A 21942-nucleotide genomic window follows, 5' to 3' on the forward strand; every position below is an offset into this window, starting at 1 on the left:
GCACTGTGACCTCTCCTTGTCTGGAAGTGTAGTTAACTACTGGAGCAAGAATTCTTGTGGAATTCTTTTATCTTTATGCTCTGGCTTTCAGCCATGTCTGTTTCCCTACCAGTTTACCCCTGGAATAATGGAAACTTGTTATTGAAGTAATTTGTGGGCATCTGAGGGTACAGTAGTTTCTCTTGTGGAAAAAAGGATTGTTTAGCCATGCTGGATCAGTGGAGTTCCTCACTGATGGGAAATGGCTGTACCTGGTACCTCCAGCGATGAACTGAGTGGCAGAACAGTCTTACCCACTTGGACTGGCACATTAAACAATAGTGTGGGTTAATGGCAAGCCTTAAGTGTATGAAAGTAGTCACTGTGGAACTGTTTGAACATTCTGCAGTGCACTGGAGAAATGCCAAAGTAAATTAGGTGAAGTTCTGGATATTATAAGATGTCATTCCAAGAACTGTAGAGGAAGCAATTAGGAAAAAATAAACCACTTAACCTCTCCTTACCTGTGATACTGTATCCAAGTGCCACGCTAATCTGTAGGTAAAAATAATAAAACTGGATAATAGGGAAGACACTATTCAACTCTCTCCTAGCAATCAAGAATCCTTCCATTGTGCCTGGAATTATCAGCATTTCCAGAAGTCATGCTGCAGGAAGAAGAGATACAGTACCTAACAAAAAAAATCCAGTATTTGTACTTCAGATTGCAGTAAACCACTTGAAGAGTCACTTTTTTTGTTGAGAAGCAAGATAAGAATGTTTCTGACAGTTTGCTGACTCTCTTAAACACTGTTAAACTTTAAGGAAACAGGTGTAGCAATAGCTGCCAGTAATGTAATAGAATTCACCTGTCAGTTTAAAACAGAAAATAACCACAGCCTTTCGTTTTTACATACTAGTGCAATTTCACAGATGCTTAGTACTACTGTGCAGAAAAAATAAAATGCCTGCCTTTTAATAGGTAGTATTGGATTTAAGGTGTATGTAATATTCTGATACACATATAGGTTGGTCATATGTAATGTCTTGCTGTCCATTTCCTAAGAAAGTTTTAATGGATGACTTGAATTTCAATTCACTATCGCCTAGCTGCCAGAAGTTTAGTTAGTAACTAGCAGCATTTATACTTTCTCAGGGGGTTCCTCAAGGTAAAAAGGGTTTGCTGGGGGGGAGGGGAAGTCCTGTAGCATCATAATGACAAAGCATTTGTTTCCATGTGAGGCTGTGCACATATCTGAGGAAGTGAGCAGTGACTTAAGCTGATACTGAAATGTTAAGTCTTTGGAGTCTCACTGGACTCTTATTTTCCTCACTCATCACTTACTATATGGACCAGCTTCCTTGAAAAAACTTGACAAGCATCAAACCAGCTTTCCCAGAAAAAGCTTGACTATTATTGTTCTGACCAATATACTGAATGTGTACCTTTTATGTGCTCGGGAATCATCATGGTGCAATAGAATTCTGAGAAAAAAAGTAAAACCAATGGTTTTTGTTACAGTCAAACTTACTCGGTTGACTCATTTGAATCCTCATCTGCATACCTGCATATTGCAAAACTCCCTATTGAATTAACAATCCTGTTACAATTAATGTAGTTTCTAAATTGTGAAAGTACTGGAGATGCAACTGCCACCTTTGGTTTCAGGAATTCAGATGTATACAAAGAAAAAGTGCTGTATGAAAAGCCAGCTACTGCTGGAAACAGCTTACAAGCACTGAGGGCACTCCTAAACAGGTTTTTGGGAGCCACGACAGTTCTAATATTCAGTAGTTGGCAGAGTATTAACACTAATGTGGGGCGGGATACAATAGCATCAAACTATCCCATGCACTTCATTGCATATAGGTCAATAATCAAACCAGAAACATAAACCTTAAAAGCTACACACACAAATTTCAAATGTTATATTTATTCAATTAAAAACTGACACTTGATAATGGTCACATGAGCACTAGGGAACCATATCTACATTTTCCTGAAGTCAGATTTTTTTTTCTACATATACAAATCTAATGCCAAATTTTAAAAATGCAAAACCAAGACAATGTGAATTCAACACAGAAAAGTATCCAATTAGACAATTTAAAAAATAAATACTCCTTTTACTTTAATAAAAAACACTTTCAAAGCAGCTGTATCTTTAAGAACATCTTCCCCTAAAAGTCTTCCATAAATTTTGATTGTCTACTAGTGCAGCACCTGTCAGTCAGAGCTGGGATCTGTATATCAGGCAACACAGTTATTTTGTTCATACACAGTGTTTTGTTTCCTTTGTGTGTGTGTGTGTCCGTGTGTTACTAGTAGGTACAACATCTTTGCACAATATAAGCCCATCATGCTTCTAAACACCTATGCAGATGAGAAAGCATGAAGCATAGGAAACAGACTTGAAGTACTTGTTTATTAAAAGACAGGAATGTAGTGTTAAAATATATATTGACCAACTACCCAGCTTTGTGAACAACCAGTTTTTTAACATCTCTCAAATCTTCTCTCACACAGTGAATTTTTACCATTCAACCTCAGTTCTTCTAAAAAGTCTCCCTGCTTCTTGGGGGGAGGACTTTTCCTCCCTTTGACATCCAATCTGCTCCCTTCTCTTCTCTCTTCCCATCATATTTCAATGATAAATTTCCAATGGAGACAATTTATGAGGTTAATACGCACATGCTGAAATTACATGACACCATGACATTAAACACACAACACACACACACAAATTGGTGTTACCTCTAGAATTACTAACTATACTGATGACTGAAACAGTCTACTAAAAGGCCACATCTGTAAACCCTCTACACATTAATCCTAAGGACCACTTAGAATCATTTAAAAGGCTCAAACAAGCCTCCTGTTGATATCTCTCTGACAATTGTGCAATTTTTTTAAAAAAAATCAGCTCTTAAAAAACCCTTAGATGTAGACTTATCCATTCCCTACAAAGCTGACTATTTTCAATGTCCACACAAGCTTGGATTCGGAGCCTCAAAGAATTGCCAGATTGAGAAACATTTTCCAGCAATGCTTCTTTTTGACAATATTCTACATTCCGATACCTTTGGGATCCCCCTAAGCCTAAAATAATAAACTGCATTTCAAATAAGATTATCCCCTCAATAAAGTGCTTGAAGTTTGCACACATCTTTTCTCTTATGCTCATTCAATAAGATACTCAAATATGATGGGAGGATGACCACCTTAGAAGGGTAAGAGCATGGCACTTCAGAGCAACAAACAGCCTTGACTCGTCAGTTTTCATGGCTACTCTTGGCTAAACCAGTGGATTGGTGGAATAAGCAGATCCCTCTTACCAGAGTGTTTTAAAAAGCAGTATTCCCCAATAGTCTCAAAAGTGACATTGCTCTGCCTAACAGTAACCCATTAGCACTGAAGTTAATGGGGTTACTGCTCAGGCATGTCTCAGCGTCTTGCTGAATTAGGATCTACAGCTTTGTGCTCACTGTCTAGATGGTATGGATAGTTGGCAGTAGGCAGGTGGCCTACAGAAGGTGGTGAAGTACTGGAGCCATGGCCGCAGGAAGTAAACATCTAAGATAAAAATAATGGAAGGCATATGGAGAGCGCTGACTATACTCTTTTAATATGTGTACAAATATAGTATATATACATATTAAATATAATATAAAAATATCTATACAATTTCCTCTAACATTCCCAAAGGCTCATCATTGAGTCTTCTCCCCACCCACCCCCACTCTCACCCCAACTTAGGCAAACCTAACTCTTATTTCTTTTGCTTCAGTAGCACTTCATCAAACTTTTTGTTTTTGCTTTAGCACTAGTGCATTACCATGACATTCACTCACAGATCACCAGTCTCCACATTCTTCCCCACATAGAGACATTTGGCCATATTAAGTTCCAGACGGTGGAGCATTCCCTCCTTATAACCACTGGGACAAACGCCAGCCTTGCAAAAGCAGCAGCTTTCATCAGAAGACCTAGAGCCCAGGTCTTCCTCCTGGTTTAGAAGAAACTGACATTCAACAGAACTAAATAGTCCTCTTAAGAGCGCTATGTCTACTTAGTAGTCAACAACAGCAGAGGCAGGGCATAAGTGCCAACACAAATTCTGGGCTTCCTCAGTTAAGTTTGCTCAAGGTGTAGAATTTTCCCCCCCACACATTTTAGGCAATATTTTCCAGTTAATCGCTGCTCTTCCACCATTATCTTCTAAAGACTATGGAAAGCATTTGGTAACTTTCATCTTCTAAGGCTAGGAAAGATTTTGTCATTAACAAATGCCCTGGAGCCTCCTATATAACCCTCACATCTACTAGGGGCTGCATTTATGCCAAACAAGTAATCACCTGTCCAGTGATGTTGCTTTACCTTTTAACTAACAACTTCTGTAAGTACTATTAAAGCTTTTCCAGCATTTTCATTTAATGCTTTTTTATTATTGCGAACAGCTTAAAGCCCAAAAGACAACCTCCACTAAATAATGTACTTAAAGCATGGACCTTCATTTGACACAGCCTAATTTGGGAGTACAAACAGAAGAAGCAACCTGCCATTTTTTTACTACAATATATGCTTCTTGTGCATTGAATGCCACAAAGTCCCTTTAATGAACACAGTCAGGTGGTTTCCAATATAGGTTCTCTGTCCTGGCTAAAAGGGAATGAACTAGTCCCAATTCTTTGGTTGATTCCTTATAATTTTGTCTTTTTTCACTGTAGTTCTACTGTTAGTTGTAATGGGGAGGGGGAGGGAACATAGAACGGAAATCATTGCTGCTATCATTTGCTACATGGTGTTGCTTTTTATGCAGGCTTTGTTTACCCAGAATTACAATCTTAGCATCCCACCGCACTTTGGTTATATTAATAAAGCTCCTCTATAATACTCCTTAATTCAGACATTCCCTGCTCTAACCATTCCCCCCCCATTTTGCCACCCAATCTATTTTGCTCTGCAGATGTGGTTTTTAAAACTAGTACCATAAAATCTACTTGCTGTATTTTTTTTTAAGTGTACAGAATTTCTGTTGGAACTTTTTATTATCTTTAAAGTGAATTTACCATCCGAAGTCTTCGTTTAACACTATCCCTTTTAAAAGCTGAAGTGCTGACAATCTCTTTTTAATATTTTCCATTAAATTTCAGTAACAAAGGAATTATACTAACTGCTATTCATCTCTATACTGATATCGTTTAGGAGAACTGCACTTCTTATCAGGCAGCTACTTCAAAAATAAAATATTTAAATGGCATGCACCAGGGTTAGTGGTTAAAACAGTGCCAATGTTTTCAAAACACTTCAGATCTCAATTAGTATAATTTTCAAAATACTTGAATATACAAATATAGTAGAGAAATATGAAGCATGCTTTGTTAACAATGTTCTAAGACTTCAAAAATGGCCACGGATTCAACGGACTGTAATTTGATATATTTAACATTATCACCTGAATCAAAACCAAGGCACTATGGGTATTTTTGTTCTGTTTTGTTTCAAACAACCCTGAATCATTTCTGACTAATTGATGGACAAAATTTCCAAAGGAGAATAAAAAGATTCCAACATATTCCGAGAAGTCACATTTCTCACCACAGAGAAAGTTAAAAAGTGCCTACAATTATTAAATTCAAATATATTTTGTGCAAATTACTCCTATATTTGAGACATTCTTGAAAATCTCTTTCATATTTTTAAACCTTATTTGTTACATAAATATTTCCAACTATGAATTATATCAAAAGATAACTTTGGGGAGTAAAATTCCAAACCATCCACAATATAGCAGTGCAAATTCCTATTTTTCCCTCAACGGAAAAAAAATTGAAATATCTATGAAATTACAAATGATATTTAAGAAACTGAATGCCTTGAACTCTGATGCATAACCACTCACAGTTCAAAGTGTTTCATCAATAATATAACTCCAAAATTTCCACAAACCAGAACACTATATCACCTCATTGAACAAACTCTTACATCACAGATAAAGCACAGACAGGAGACTTGTGCCCACATTACAGGTGAGAATGATGGAGCGTGTCATAGAAGACGAATAGGTAAAAACAGATGAAAATTGTAGTTTGAGCAATTGTGTGAAAATTCAGGGAAAAACTTATTCAAACCAACAGTTCCATGCATCATATAAAATATTCTGCTCTTGCCTTTTATCCAGACATATACACAGTATTTTACATCATCTGTACAATGAAAATTTTGATTCCACACAATATTTTGAAAATATCTACTGTCCCATAATATGAAAAAAATTGTCTTTTGGAGCATAATTGCAGGCATTGTAAAAAACAAACTGCTGTAGCAACAGCATGTCCATTGTAACACTTAATCTGAGAGAACTGCTAAAAACATTTATTTAAGTGCCCTACTCAGTTTTGAGACTTGATCCAGACAAGTTAACACGTGGCAGTACACGCCTTTGAAGGAAAAACAAAACACAAAAGCTGGAGCAACCAGATCTCTGGGGCAAAGGGAGCCATGGCCTCGTCCCCATCACCTTTTTGCTGATCTGTACCAATGGTACCTTTCAGAAGCATCTCACATTCTTTCCTCAGCAGACACATTCCAAGCATTTAGATGAATATTCAATACTGCACTTGGCGAAGTCTGCAGTCTCCTCTCTCTCATCGCCAGTGCAACTATGTGTGAGCAGCCTCTTCTCTTTGCTTGCCTTTGGAAGCAGCAGAGCCTCCACGCTATTGCGGCTGAACTTTGGAAGGCTCAGTCATGCTGTCAGTTCTGTGCCGTGAAATCTGCTGCGGTTGCTGCTGTTGCTGCTGGGACTGATGCTGCTGGTGGTGTGATGGGGTGAAAGTGCTTTGTTGCAGTGGGAAAGCAGCAGAGAGAATAAGCTGAGTTGACTGGTTTCCGTGGAGCAACCGAGATGTCTGAAAGCACACAAAGCACAGATGGTGAGGCATCTGAGAGAATAGCGGCATCGTCTGCTGCTGACAAGTTTTGTGGTTTCAGGGGAGGTACAAATATCTAAACAAATATCATTTTGCTGGCCTCAAAAAGGAGTATTGTACTGCTAGGCAGCTTGATTGAATTTACTGGCTTCCAATTCTGCCTTTAACTGATAGGGTAAAGATGGAAAACGCAAGGGTAGACCATAAAAGAAAATTCTCAAAAGTTCACGTACCAGTAGACGTCAGTCTATTGAAACATAACTGATAGGAACCAGGCTTTATTTCTTATGCACGCTCATCATGACTTATAACAGTAGTTCTCAAACTAGGTTCTGTGAGGATACGCCAGGAGCGTTTGGGGAAGAGGCAGTCAGGAGAAGGAGAAGACTGCAGATTTATACCTCACCCTTCTCTCTGAATCAGAGACTCAGAGCGGCTTACAATCTCCTATATCTTCTCCCCCCACAACAGACACCCTGTGAGGTGGGTGGGGCTCAAAGGGCTCTCACAGCAAGGACAACTACTAGGAGAGCTATGGCTGACCCAAGGCCATTTCAGCAGCTGTAAGTGGAGGAATGGGGAATCAAACCCGGTTCTCCCAGATAAGAGTCCACACACTTAACCACTACACCAAACTGGCTCTCCCTTGATCATTATATGTACTCTGCTGCAGTACAAAATTTTACCAGACAGGACATGTTGTTTCAATGAAGGACAGAATTTGCAGTGTGGTAAGACAAACAGAGGGACAGGGTACCATAAGGAGTCAAAACTACTCAAGCTTTGCCTTGAACTCTCACATACACAGAGGATGGTTGCTTTGGCATGAGCAAGAGTCTGGAGATATAGCATAACCAATCTCCTAAATAAATGAAGGGGGGTGGGCCCACAGAAATATTTTCAAAAAGCGAATCTCAGAAGTGCCAGAGCAAGCAGCTGCTTCAGAAAAGTTGATCACGACTTGACCTTAAATGTGCCAGGTATCTAGAAAAGATACAGCCAATTAAGATCAGGCGGATGCTGTCCTTGGCACGCCTGAACATTCTGGACGCAGCAGTACTGAGGGGCCGTTTCCACAAGATCCCGTTAGAAGACAGGATCTGTCCGTGCGGCCTGGAGGAGGTCGATACGGTTTCCCACCTTATTCTGAACTGTCTTTTCCATACAGAGGCAAGGTACAGACTTTTGCGGAACCATCTAATGCTAGCTGAATCTTTAAATCAGGCCCAAACCATTTACTTCCTCTTAGGGGATGGGAGTGATCAACTTTCTTTGGATCTTGCTAAGTTTCTATATGTTACCGACCTTGACAGAAAGAAATTTAATGCTGTCTGTATTTGAAAGAAGATGCTTTTAGTTAAGTGTTGCCTACGTCAGCTAATTTTATTACCACTTTGATGGATGTACAAGTTTTATATTGTTATGTTATATTTCAACTTGGTGTTGTGTTGTACTGTTATTGATGAGTTGTGTTGTTGCTGTCGATTGGCTTAGAGCCGCAATAAACTGACTGACTGAGTGTGGTAAGACAAACAGAGGGACAGGGTACCATAAGGAGTCAAAACTACTCAAGCTTTGCCTTGAACTCTCACATACACAGAGGATGGTTGCTTTGGCATGAGCAAGAGTCTGGAGATATAGCATAACCAATCTCCTAAATAAATGAAGGGGGGTGGGCCCACAGAAATATTTTCAAAAAGCGAATCTCAGAAGTGCCAGAGCAAGCAGCTGCTTCAGAAAAGTTGATCACGACTATGAACCTACCTTGGTAACAAGGAGAAGCGGCTGCTGCTAAGATTCTGCCACAGTCAGGGTCAATTAGAGAGGGTCACAGGAAGGCCACCTGGCCTAAGCCTCAAACTCAAATGGGACTTCAAATTTAGATCTCTGTTAATTTTTTTGCAATTGACAGGTTTCACAACTGGTTTTTATGACACATTATTTTTACTATGGCTAGGAGCTTCAAAAACTGCAAATATACCAGGCCCCTGGACCTCTGAAAGGGCCTGTTCACAGTTCATGTTGTTTCTGTACAGAGCTCTTCCTATTCTCTGCTCTAACTCGTATCGAGAGCCAGTTTGGTGTAGTGGTTAAGTGGTTAAGTGTGCGGACTCTTATCTGGGAGAACCGGGTTTGATTCCCCACTCCTCCACTTGCACCTGCTGGCATGGCCTTGGGTCAGCCATAGCTCTGGCAGAGGTTGTCCTTGAAAGGGCAGCGGCTGTGAGAGCCCTCTCCAGCCCCACCCACCTCACAGGGTGTCTGTTGTGGGGGAGGAAGGTAAAGGAGATTGTGAGCCGCTCTGAGACTCTTCGGAGTGGAGGGCGGGATATAAATCCAATATCTTCATCTTCTTCATCTTCTTATCTACACTGCAAGTTCTACTTTTGAGTTGGGGCTTACATAGATGCCAGCACAACTAATAATCTAAATGGTGATGAAAATTCTCTTGAATATATGCAGAACGTCACCCTCTCTCTCTCATCTCAAGCCGTATCCTGAGTCCTTATGGAAACTCTTTTGAATTCCATAATAAAAGAAAAGCTGGATGTAAACATAAAACAATTTCATTCAATCATGGAACAGGATTTTTTATTTAGTGGATTTGTATTCTGCCTTTCACACTCATCAGGGAACCCAAGGCAGCTCACAACAGTTTCCTCAGAGAAATGCATGGAAAATTTTAGGCCTGGTATACATGTACCATGACCACTGGCTCTTCCCCAGCACTGTCTACCAGCCTATCTAGGCCATGTGTAATGTCCACTACCTTCACACAAGGCAGGCAAGTCACCATGTGGTCAGTATATGGATTCGCAACTCATCTGTCTATCATCAGCTACTAAAAGCCCCCGTCCCTCCTTGCCCAGGAATGGTTCTTGGTGCAAAAGGATGCCTGTAGAAGGGGTCCATTCTGAAGAAACTGTAGAAGGGGTCCCTTCTGAAGGAACATTCCTCCTTTATTCAGTAGTGTCCTGTTTCCCTCTGACCCTGACAGCAGCAGGGCTTCCATTCTCAGAGTGAGACAAACCTAACAAGTCCCTAAGAGTCTTATCCATGCGCCTAACTGACCGCCTCTGCTTCATCAGGTCAGTCACCTTGGCATCAAATGTGTGAATTTGCTCCTAGCACAGAGCACCCACCCATAACTTTAGTCCAACTGGTAGACAGTCACACAAGTTGCACTCAGTGCAATACACTGGATAGCCCACAACCCTCTGCTAGTATTCTGCCTTCACAATTGTTTTCCTATTTATGTAGAACTGTTTGTGGAAAGTGTGCATACCCTTTTAGGGATGTGGAGAGACTAGTGCCCTGGATTCCTCATTCTGCTGCTGAACTCGCTCATCTGCTAAACTTGCCTGTTTATTCCCTTGTTCCAGACACTTTGTCATTGGAGCTGGGACACTTTGGCACTGGAGCAAGGCCTGCTACCTCTTACTTTCTACCACTGACTGAGCTGTGAATATTTCTGTTCCAAGACTAAGGCCAGAATTCAAAGAACTACTTAGGCTTATACAAGGCATTTACATTCAACAAGTGAAATCAATAGCCTCTTTCTCTGAACAGCTGACTTCAAAGCCATATCACAAACTGCTTTTAAACTCCTCTCCCTTTCTAATGAAGCCTTGCCATTTGGCATAGGAGAAGCAGGCAGGTGTTGTTTTTAAAAGGAAACCTTGAGCCCCTCTGGGCATACTGAGCTAGTTTCACAACTTTGTTTTCTTGGTTCCTGGCCATTATTCATTCTGAACAATAAGATATTCATTCTCTTAGCATTATGCCTTTACAGCTCCTACCCACTCTAACATACCTAGAAACATTTCGTTTCTGGCTGCTCCTTGCCTCTTAACATTAGAAGGCTACCAGCTACTCAGAAGAATCTCACACCACATAAGCAATGCACAGAAGTTTGATGACCATGTATGAAGCTTTCAATGTGTGTTTCCATTTCATATTAGAAGCACAAATGAAACAAGCCACAGGAAAGTACATTTTGAACTCAGCACTCTTTACCTTTCTCTACCTCTCTCAACTGAACTCACTGGGATGCAGTCCTAGGCCTGACTTAAAACAGCTAGGTACTTGGGGACTTAATTTTTCATTTTCTGCAACAGACATTAGCTGCCTTGCACTTCTGGAAAAGGTGTGTTGTATGCATTAAAACAAACAAACCAACCTGCGAGCCTTGTATCCACAAAAGAAATCTTTTAACTAAGATGCCTCAACAGTATACATAGTTTAAGTAAACTGCAGACTTGTTCAACAAGTAATGGATGGAGGATATGGCTCTACCTGTAAAAACTGCTGCGGATGCTGAGTCAGCTGAGTCTGAGGTGGCTGCTGAATGGTAGCAAGCTGCTGCTGTTGCTGCTGCTCCTGCTGGCTCTGCTGCTGCTGTGTTATTGATAATGTTTGTGGCTGCTGCTGCTGTGCAGCAAAAGTAGGATAGGCCGTAACCACCTGCCCCATAAACATAGTACTTGGTACCATGACTGCTCCACAAGCTACAGGAGCAGTGACTAGTTTTGTTACGAGCTGCTGGCCTTGAGAGAATCTGTAAAGAGGACAGAAACAATCAGTTGTTACCAGTTCATTTGATAAATGCTGAATCTCAAGTACTCCAAAAGCAAGGCACATGCAAACTGGTCTTATCCAAGTCTCCTCTACTTTACATCTCTACATCTCATTCAAAAACATAAGAGGCCAATCTAGTCCCCCCCCCCCCCCCCCGCAACCTCCCTTGTTTCACAGTGGCCAGCAGGATGGTTTCAGAAAGCCCACAAGCAAGGCATGAAGGTGGCAGTTCCTCCTGCCCTGTAATCACAGCTTTTGTGGCTAACAAGCATTGAAAGACCTACCAATTAATCTGTCTAATCCTTTTTTCAGTCCATACTTTACAGCTGCAAATTCCACAAGGTATTCCATTTGCTAAGAAGTACATTGCTTTTTCTGTCCAAAACCTACTCTCAATCAATTTCATTGAGTGTCCCTAAAAGTATTTTGAGAGGTAACTAAAAAGGCATGTTATTGCTTTGTTCTTTTTTCTTGAGAAAGAATAAAGTAGGTCTGTATCAAAATAAACCATTGACAGCCACTCTCTATTCCTCTCCCAGTTTCTTATATCAAATGCCTGACTACCTGAAATGTACTAGTAACAATGACCTTCCTTTGCCACTTAAATCCTGTTTAAAAACAACTGATGCCACAGGAAAAAAAGAGAAATTCTGAATCTTTAAAAGGAATTTTCTCTCTCCTCATACCTGATTTGTCTGTCCTGGGTAAATGTGGTAATGGCAGCATTCTGGTTGTTACTTTGTGGTAAAGTAGAAGGAATTTGAACAACATTTCCTGTGGCTGGCTGAGAAATCACCATAGTGTTATACAGGGGGGCTGAAAGCGTGTTCTGAGACTGAGAAGCAAGAGAAGTCTGTTGACTGTGCCCACTCAGAACATTTTGTTGACTGTGCTGCAGAAAGAAAATATTTTGTCATTGAGATGATTCTGCACAGCAGTACAGATTTAAACATTTTCCCCCAACTTTAAAGAAAACACAGACAGCTGAATAAGTGAGTTAAAGAAAAATGCTATCATTTCATTATTATGTTAATTTTATAGTATCTATTTTTGCATTTAAATATAGGCAGAAATGTTATGATCTTTGGTGGAAACATTATACTCACAAATGACTCCAGCATATGAAATGCTGTGGGCAACATATAGATGAAATTATCTAGAGTTAAAGGGGTCATTTACTGAGATAGAGTTCTGACAAGGAGGTATAAAGTTTATCCCAAAGATGCAAATAATAGATTAATTATCTGTATCATGGCAGATTTAAGAAACTATTTTTAAATGTTTAAGTTAAATAACTTTCCATTTTAAAAAGATGAGATTTGTATGTATCAGTAACAACAGATGGGATGGATGAATGGATGGATGGATCTGAGGAGGATTCAAACGGGTTTTTTTTCCCTTGACTTTGTGACAAGAAAATCCAAGACTTACTAATAGAAGATATTTACAGTAACTGAACAAATATACACAGAAATGGAACAGTTAATATACTAATTATAAGTTTTTAATTTAAAAGTAAATTGCTTAATCCTTTCACTCAAGCAGTTACTGCTTTCAGCCTTCATTCTGTTTGGTCCTGATGAGTATCACTGTCATCGCAGAATCTTCCAAAATTGCTTTGTGCAACAGAAACAATCATAAACAGGAAGTTTTTATTTTTAAAGTTACTTATCAAGCCTTAGAGCCGTATACTAGATGGCATAATAAAGCACAAAAAGCTTTAATAAGTGGCCAGTGAACTTCTAGCCCTTGCATTAAAGCAACAGCTGCTGCTCCACTGCAAATCTGGTTTATCCCTGCAAGTTCTTTCATTCCTTTTTCTTTCCCTTAATGCCAAGCCTCTCATTTCTAAATAGAGGAGACTGGTATTATATCTGCCCTTCACTTGGAGTCTCAGAGCAGCTTAAAATCTCCTTTCTCTTTCTCTCCCCACAACAGACATCCTGTTAGGTAGGTGGGGCTGAAAGAGCACTCAAAGAACTGCTCTTGAGAGAACAGCTCTGCTGAGAACTTGTGGCTGACCCAAGGTTACACCAGCAACCGCATGTGGACAGGAACTCACTTGCATATTTGGCCACACCCCCTAACACAAGCCAGTTGGAACTGCATTCCTGCTCAAAAAAAAGTCCTCCATGTGGAGGAGTGGGGAATCAAACCCCATTCTCCCAGATTAGAGTCTGCCCGCTTAACCACTACACCAAACTGGCTCCCTGTAAGCACACAGTTCAATTTCATAGCCTAAACATCTCATATACTTTCATAATCATTTCTTGCACCTACACCTAAAGCCTCCTCCCACATACCTGCAAGACATTTATTTTAGATCATCCTTGGACATGGGTCCCACTCCCCTGCACTGCCAAGGCCATCCTTGTCTTTATAAGGTTAGGTTGGCAACAGAAAGCACATGAAAAGTATCTCTTTGCAAAACAACTGCATAGGACAAAAACAGCAACATTTGCAAGATTTTATTTTGTGGCATTATTTACCTGAGCTGTGGTACTTTGCAGGGGCTGCTGCTGTATCATGTGTTGAGTACCAATATGACCCGTGTTCATATCACCTTGGATCTGATTTGTTTGAACAACCTGACCTTGCATGTTAAGTGGTGTAATCTGTTGAATGTTCGATGGGTTTCCAGAAGTCAGCTGCACAGAACCAAAGTTTAATCCAGGAGCTGACTGCTGCAAAAACATCTATCAGAGAATAACAACAAAAATCCACTTACTAGAGTGTCCAGAACATATCAGTTGTTTTTTTAAAATACATACTGAATGCAAAACGAAAGGTATAAACACTTATTATTTTATTTATAACACTGCTTATCAAGAATTAGCCACACAAGTCAATAGAAATGTGAGACTTAATCAGCTAAAGGAAAAATTAAGATCCTAAATTCTCAATTCTAGAGTACTGTGTACACAATTGTGGAATGAGCAATAATATAATTTTAAGACAGGTCAAATTTATTAGTAACTGAATGAATCGCTCCACTGAAATAAACAGATTTATTAACAGAATTGATGGGATTCAGTCCTATATACGTGAACACGTCCTGCAGAACCAATGCATGAAGATGATGTTTCCTATTAATAGGGTCATTTTATCTAGATAGATCCATGGGGCTGGATCCCATTGATCTATTCTGCTAGTCATGAAACTATCCTCTGGTGCAAGGAGTCAAAAGAAAGTAACACCACTATAGGAAGAGCTCCAGGGGAGCCAATCTATTGCTTTTGTATAGAATCACTGGCCAGAAGCTAATATTGGATCAACTACTAACCTGGAGGCCTTGACCATGGACCATTTGGAGCTGTTCCTGAATTTTACGCAACTCTTCTTGCTGTCGATGAATGTTTGCCTCTATCATTCGCGTTCTTTGTTCCAGTTGGTCCTTTAAGTGCTGCATGGCTCCTAGTTGAGCAGAAAACTGAAGCATAGGCTGCAAAGCAAATATTTAGGGATAACACAAGGAAGATGTGAATCAGAAGCCAACATGTTATAGGAAAAGTAATAAAAAAATCAAATCCTGCTATCAAGCCTCTGCACAACATAATAACTACCTGTATTTAAACTACAGCTATAAAGCTGATTGATTTTTGACATGGTTTCTGACACAGATGAATGGAGGCTTACAATTTAAAAATGGACTACAGTAATACAGCCTACGTTGGGCTGCCCTTGAAGACAAATCTGGAAATGGCAACTGGTTCAGAATGTGGCAGCCTGACAATAGCCTAGTTCCCACACATCCCTTATGTTCCCATGTGCCAACTACTCAGGTTGTCATGTATAGGCTGTTTTCCCTGGTAAGGTAGACTGTGTGGCATCAACCAGAACCACAACTTTTTCTGTTGCGCTTCCCACCCTACAGAATGGGGTTCCCTGAGGAAGTGAGGTGGACACTCTCTTTATATCTTTTTAGGGGGCACTTCAAGGCCATTATATTTGCTAGGATTTTTAATGAGATGTAGGCTGCAGGAACTACTGGAAGGCAAACAGCCACTGCCAATCTGCTTTCTGAGGAGATACTTTGGGTACACATTAATCTCCCAGACATGCCCCCCCTCCTAAATCATATGTTCTGTAACTGTGAAATGTTTACTGCTAGATTATATCCAACCCTAACAGGTTGGATTGTTCTGTTCCCTAGTTTATAACCTTGAAAGTAGAATGCTCCAGAGCAGGGGTGGCCAAATTTGCTTAACATAATAAATGTTTCAGATGTGTCAGAGCTGTGAGACATGAACATCAGAGCTGCGAGGGAGGGAGGGAGGGAGGCAATGGGGGAGGGAGAAGTGGAAAGAAAGCAATTTTAACTTTAAATGCATTCTCCAAGTCGCCAGCTGCCTTGTCTTGAAGAAGTGCTTTATATAGACAAATGCCTTCTTCCAAGCCAGCTGATGGAGCAGTGGGGACTTTGAGAGCCACACAGTATGTACGAAACTCAATTCTAACTAGGCAATAAACTTACAAGCACACTATTAAGCAAAACAGCAATATTAATCATAATTCCTATTTTAATAAAGCTTAATTTTGCCCAGATTCATGGATTACATTTTGTATCAAATAATGACCCAGTTAAACTATTTGTGTGGCTCTCTACATTAAAATACGATTAACTGCTTTTAACGTAGTCAATAAACATTCAGATGTAAAATTGGTACCTGAGACATGCCTTGCTGAATCTGCAGAGTTGTAGGTTGGGGCATTATTGGTTGTGCTAATGGTTGTCCAACAGATTGTGAACTTAAAGACTAGAATTAAAAATACATATACACACACCACAATTATTCAATTAAATTTCTGTCACAGGTAATCACTTCATTCTTTATAAGACCTTAGTTCCAATATGTATTTTGGAGGATGTGAAAATAGGAATAGGCCTATAAAACATGTTCATAACAGATGTTCTTCACTGTTCCAGAAAGTATTTCCTTGCTCTTACATGGTAAGTGAGGCATACTCTAAAAACCCACACCCAGTTCCAAGAGTTTAGATAATCTAGAAGAAGACAAAAAAGACTGCAGATTTATACGCTGCCCTTCTCTCTGAATCAGAGACTCAGAGCAACTTACAATCTCCTATATCTTCTCCCCGCACAACAGACACCCTGTGAGATGGGTGCGGCTGAGAGGGCTCTCACAGCAGCCACCCTGTCAAGGACAACCTCTGCCAGAGCTATGGCTAACCCATGGCCATTCCAGCAGGTGCAAGTGGAGGCATGGGGAATCAAATCCGGATCTCCCAGATAAGAGTCCGCACACTTAACCACTACACCAGACTGGCTCTACAAAAGACCCTGAACCCAGCAGTGCATTGGAAGGATGAGTGCTATATGGACTACAGTTAAAATGACAATGACACTTTCCCTCTGTCACTTTTCTTCTCTGAACCTAATTAAGTTTATCTGCAACCTAAACACTAGATATTTCTAACTTAACTCCACTGAATAATTTTTCAATTATTTTAAAATGGCTAGTAGGGGCAGCCCTGGCTAGTACTTGGATGGGAAACTTCCACAGAATACCAGGATCATGTCGTAGAGGCAGGAAATGGCAAAGCACCTTTGAACGTCTGCTGCCTTGAAAACTCCTGGAGGGGTTACCATAAGGGAGCTGTGACTTGATGGCACTTTCCACCACCACCAGGATATAATATTAGGATGCTTTTGGTGGGGGGTGGGAATGAGTACATTGAGGAAATATTCAGGATGGGAAAATCCCAAGCAAACAACAGAGAGCCCCAAAAAGGATTTGTCTAAACGGGATAACGGAAAGCATGCATTCTGCATGGTTTTAACTAATTTTGTGAGGAATTAACCTTTATTACCATATAAAATGATTTTTTTTCCCTGAAAAAATTACCTGATTACCAAGCGACGCCCTTCTTTGTGCAGACTTTTCATGAGTGGACAAACTCTGCCTTGGAGGAGTGCTAGTATCCATGGTCAGTTTTGTTGGTGTAGCTGATGTCGCAGCCAATGTAAAATTAAAGAGGAACACTTTTATTCTTTATTCTCATAAACCCAACACTATAGATAGGGGCACAGTTATTTGTTTGTCCAAATAAAATTATAGAGCTATATTTTCAAAATGGCTTCTCAAGCAATTAGTTAAGTAAGAAACAGAATTTTCTATGAGCACCAGATTTAACAAACTCTTTGTAGATACAAAATTGACATGCATTAGGCTGATAATTATTCATTATATCTTGCATTTATATATACTAACAGACCAGATCAATCACTAACGGAGCAGATTATAGCCATGTTCCATTATAAACACTTACATGAAGGGTCCGAAACTGCAGTATGAGAGGATTTCCTTGAACTCCTAGAAGAAGCAGAAGGTGTGGGGCTGTGATCAAATCTCTCCAATGCTTCTTTGAGGCTTACTGTATTTATATGATTGTCAGAACCTGAATCTTGACTCTGAAACCATACAAATAAAAACATATTGTGCTTCACTTGTCTTAGAAAATAAACATCCAATCAGTAAACAGCATTTGTAAATACAGGGCTACAACAGAAAAGAAAGCATCCAGTGAAACAAATATCCAAGTGTTCCCACCCACTCCTCTAACCTATCCCCAGCCTGTTCACAGTCTTCAGGCTTTTCCTGTCCTATTATACCCAACAGGCACAATTTGTTCTCTTCTGTCTTCTTAGCATTGTTCCAGTTTCTCTATTCAGTCATACCAACACAAGATGAACTATCATTACCCTCACGCAACTGCAAATGAACCAAAAGTTACAAGAGCAGTTTGAGCTCAACTCTGAATACTCTCTACATTATTAGGCATCTTGAGAAAGTTTATTAAAATAATGTAACCAAAGACAGAAAATCAATGTGAGAGAATAAAAGACTGGGGGGAGGTCTAACACTTGCCTAGGCGCTGTCACTGCAAATTGTCCCTCCATGCTAATGGACAATACGTTTAAATCCTGATTTCCAGTTACTTTTTGTTGACTAAGTAATCTTTATTAATATTTAAATGAACATTTATAAAACTTAATACCAATAATATGCTAATAAATACATTTTAGTTGTAAGATCATAAGCACAAGTTTACAAGCAGCACTAAGTGCTATTTTTGTGCAATGCATAGCACTTGGGATCCAACCTAATGCTATTTTATGGGTTTATGGCATGCAAAATGAGACCCTGAATAAAAATACTTTTGTACACTTTGCTAGTTAAAAAATGTAAAAAAAGAAAGAAAAACTTGAACCACAATTTACATTTACACATTTCTTTAACCTGAAGTTCTTTTTTCTCCTCCATTTTTTTTTAGCATCTAGTCTAATGAACAGTTCTGGAGAACATGAAAACTTGCATGATATGTTGTGCTATTTTAGTTAAACTTGAGAAAAGCTACTATATGGCTTTTGTTTCTACCTTTAATTGCATTAGACAATAATGTTGCACATTTTTGAGAGCTAGTTTCATTTAAAGAATGCAAGCTTATTTCAAGTATTAAGATAAGTCTGTTGAAAAGAAACAATTTTGGATGATGGTAGGAAAAAACTTACTTTATCAGCTGCTATTTCTGGAAGAGATTCTTCAATACCAAGTTCACGCCGCCTTTCTGCTCGAACTTCTGCATAGCTATAGAAAAAAAACCAAATCAAATTCAGAATCCTAACATGTTGTACCTTCCTTACTGGAACATATTTTATATACCACCTTTAAAAATAATAAAAAACAGCCTTGCAGTTGTAGTCAGATCAGAAAGCCAATGTCATACTATTTCATAAGGTTTATGATTGTAAAATGTGTTACAGAGACTTGAAATTAAAAAGGGGAAAAGAAAAAGCACTATTTGGTTACCTTACTACTGTGTGAGTGCATACGATGAACTCTGGTCTAGAATTCCACTGGTGATAAGTGATATAGTAATGAGTCTGCAACCAAATCCATTGTTGCCCCTTTGTAAGAAATCTGTAGTAACAGGACTTCCCTTTTCCATATTGCATTACTAAAAAGACAAAATGAAACACAAAAAGATTTTTCTTTAAAACATGCCTGCTCTGGGACATGCAATGAAAAGGTTTACATTGATTTTTTAAATATGTACACCAAATTTTACCATACTGCTCTAGTAACCTACATACCCAAGTCACAAAAATGGAGTCCATCAAAATCTTAAAAAGATTATGCCAACAAATATGAAAAGCAAAGCAATGGGTCATAGGCTGGAAACCCTCAACTTGTGTCCCAATTCCAAAAAAAGAGGAGACATCAAAGACTGCAGCAACTATTGAACCATTACATTAATTTCTCATGCAAGTAAAGTGATGCTCAAAATCTTACAACAAAGACTGTTACCATATATGAAATGAGAAATGCCAGATGTTCAAGGTGGATTCAGAAAAGGAAGAGGCACTAGAGATTATATTGCAAATTTGTGTTGATTACTGGAGCATACAAGAGAATTTCAGAAGAAAATCAACTTGTGTTTCATAGATTACAGCAAAGCTTTTGACTGCATGGACCATGAAAAGTTATGGTTGGCTTTAAATGAAGTGGGTGCCTCACAAGCATCTGATTGTTTTGATGAGCAATCTATACTCTGGATAAGAGGCCACTTTAGGACAGAATATGGAAAAACAGAATGGTTTCCAATTGGCAAAGGTATCAGACAAGGATGCATTTTATCTCCCTATCTCTTCAATCTGTATGCAGAATATATCAAATTGAAAACTGTGTTAGATTTAGATGAAGGTGGAGTGCATACTGGTGGAAGGAACATTGAGATATTCAGATGACACCATATTATTGGCAGAAAACGATGAAGACTTGAAGTGACTACTGATGAAGGTTAAAGCAGAAAATGCCAAAACAGGATTACAGTTGAACATCAAGAAGACAAAAGTAAGACTACTGGGAAATTACACAACTTTAAGATTGGTGATGAAGAAATAGAAATTGTTCAAGATTTTCTATTTTTTAATTTCATCATCAACCAAGAGTGAGACTGCACAAAAGAAATCAGAATGAGGTTGAAACCAGGTAGAGTAGCCATGAAGGAGCTAGAAAAGATCCTTAAGTGTAAGGATGGGTTGCTGGTGACCATGATCAAATTAATTTATGCCGTTGTATTCCCCATTACAATGGGGTCTGAAAGTTAGACAATGAAAAAAAACTGACAGGAAGAAAGATTCCTTTGAAATGCAGTGTTGGAGAGAGCTTACAGTTACTGTAGACAACCAAAGAGACAAATAAGTTGGTTCTAGCCTGAACTCTCCCTAGAAGCTAAAATGGCTAAACTAAGGCTATCATACTTTGGTCACATAATGAGAAGACAAAACAATAATATTAGGAAAAGTTGAAGGCAGCACAAAAAAAAAAGGAAGCTCCAACATGAAATGGATTGACTCAATAAAGCAAGCCACAGCCCTCAGTTTGCAAGACTGGAGAATGTCTACTAACAATAGGACATTTTGAAGAATGGTAATTCATAGGGTCACCGTAAATTGGAAGTGACTTGAAACACTTACCACACACACACACACAATCCAAGCACAGAAATAAAGATCATTGGGGCCACCCCAAAAATGCACTAGCATACCCAAGGTCTTGGGCATGCTGAGTGAGAGCTTTTCTTCCTTTGAACAGTGGAGCCCCCAGTGTTATTTTACAAACTGCATTTGAAATTCCCGTGTCAAAAGCAGAATCCTATGTGGAACTAGAAGTTGCAGAAGCAGGACTATAGTACAGATCTTTAAATAAGAGGCAGTAAGTTTAAGAATTTCACATTTCCATACGCAAGGAAACATTGAACATTATCGTAAACCATGTTTCCTGTCTGTGAAGAAGGCAACAAGAGTGGAAGGGTTTTATTTCCAACACATACAGGGTAGTGGCTGGCTGCAACAGCCATACAATCAGAAAATATAACACAAAAGGATTTTCAAAATGTTAACATAGGTGAAAAGAATCCAATTTTCATAAATTATATGACAAAATGTTTTTAGCAACATGGCTGTCATAAATGACACACTGGAATGCATCATATCCCAACAAATCCATGGTCTGTTGCTATGGGACTGAACTTGTGGGATTCTTGAGTTTCTATACTTCATCCTCTTCCTCAGCACGCATATCAATGAAGAGAGGTTTCCACTTTTCTTGGAAACCATAGAATAAATGCTTAGAATCTTGGTTTATAGAAAACTTTGGTCAGCTGTCTTTTCCACCAACCACAGGTTCAGAATTTAATCCTAGTTTCGAGAAAAGAGAACAAGCCACAGTTCATAGTTCAGACTTAATCCCAAACTATGCTTTGCTGCAAAAGCAAAAATAGTGATCTATAATCAAAGGAGAGAATGCAGATGATTAGATATTTCCCAGGCTGCTTCCTGTGGCAGCAAACCATGGATTCTTCTGATGTATGAAACATGCCAGTAGCAGCAATTATTCTGCCTGGTGAAAAATTACTAGTGGCAAA

General features: G+C 39.3%; 1 protein-coding gene across 1 annotated transcript in view; it reads right to left on the reverse strand.

The window, feature by feature from the left end:
• Positions 1 to 4580: 4580 nt before the first annotated feature.
• The window catches only part of CLOCK (clock circadian regulator), a 48447-nt gene continuing 31085 nt past the window's right edge, over positions 4581 to 21942 (reverse strand). The window contains exons 13-22 of the mRNA XM_060246380.1: positions 19323 to 19470; positions 19025 to 19100; positions 17782 to 17923; positions 17358 to 17458; positions 16158 to 16247; positions 14774 to 14932; positions 13980 to 14186; positions 12177 to 12382; positions 11209 to 11470; positions 4581 to 6891 (exon numbers count right to left, since the gene is read on the reverse strand). Coding sequence (XP_060102363.1) covers positions 6700 to 6891; positions 11209 to 11470; positions 12177 to 12382; positions 13980 to 14186; positions 14774 to 14932; positions 16158 to 16247; positions 17358 to 17458; positions 17782 to 17923; positions 19025 to 19100; positions 19323 to 19470 — 1583 coding nt within the window. The 3' untranslated portion in view covers positions 4581 to 6699. The remainder of the gene's footprint in view (positions 6892 to 11208; positions 11471 to 12176; positions 12383 to 13979; positions 14187 to 14773; positions 14933 to 16157; positions 16248 to 17357; positions 17459 to 17781; positions 17924 to 19024; positions 19101 to 19322; positions 19471 to 21942) is intronic.

The sequence above is a fragment of the Heteronotia binoei genome, chromosome 9 (genome assembly GCF_032191835.1).
Source record: "Heteronotia binoei isolate CCM8104 ecotype False Entrance Well chromosome 9, APGP_CSIRO_Hbin_v1, whole genome shotgun sequence".
NCBI classification, from domain to species: domain Eukaryota; kingdom Metazoa; phylum Chordata; class Lepidosauria; order Squamata; family Gekkonidae; genus Heteronotia; species Heteronotia binoei.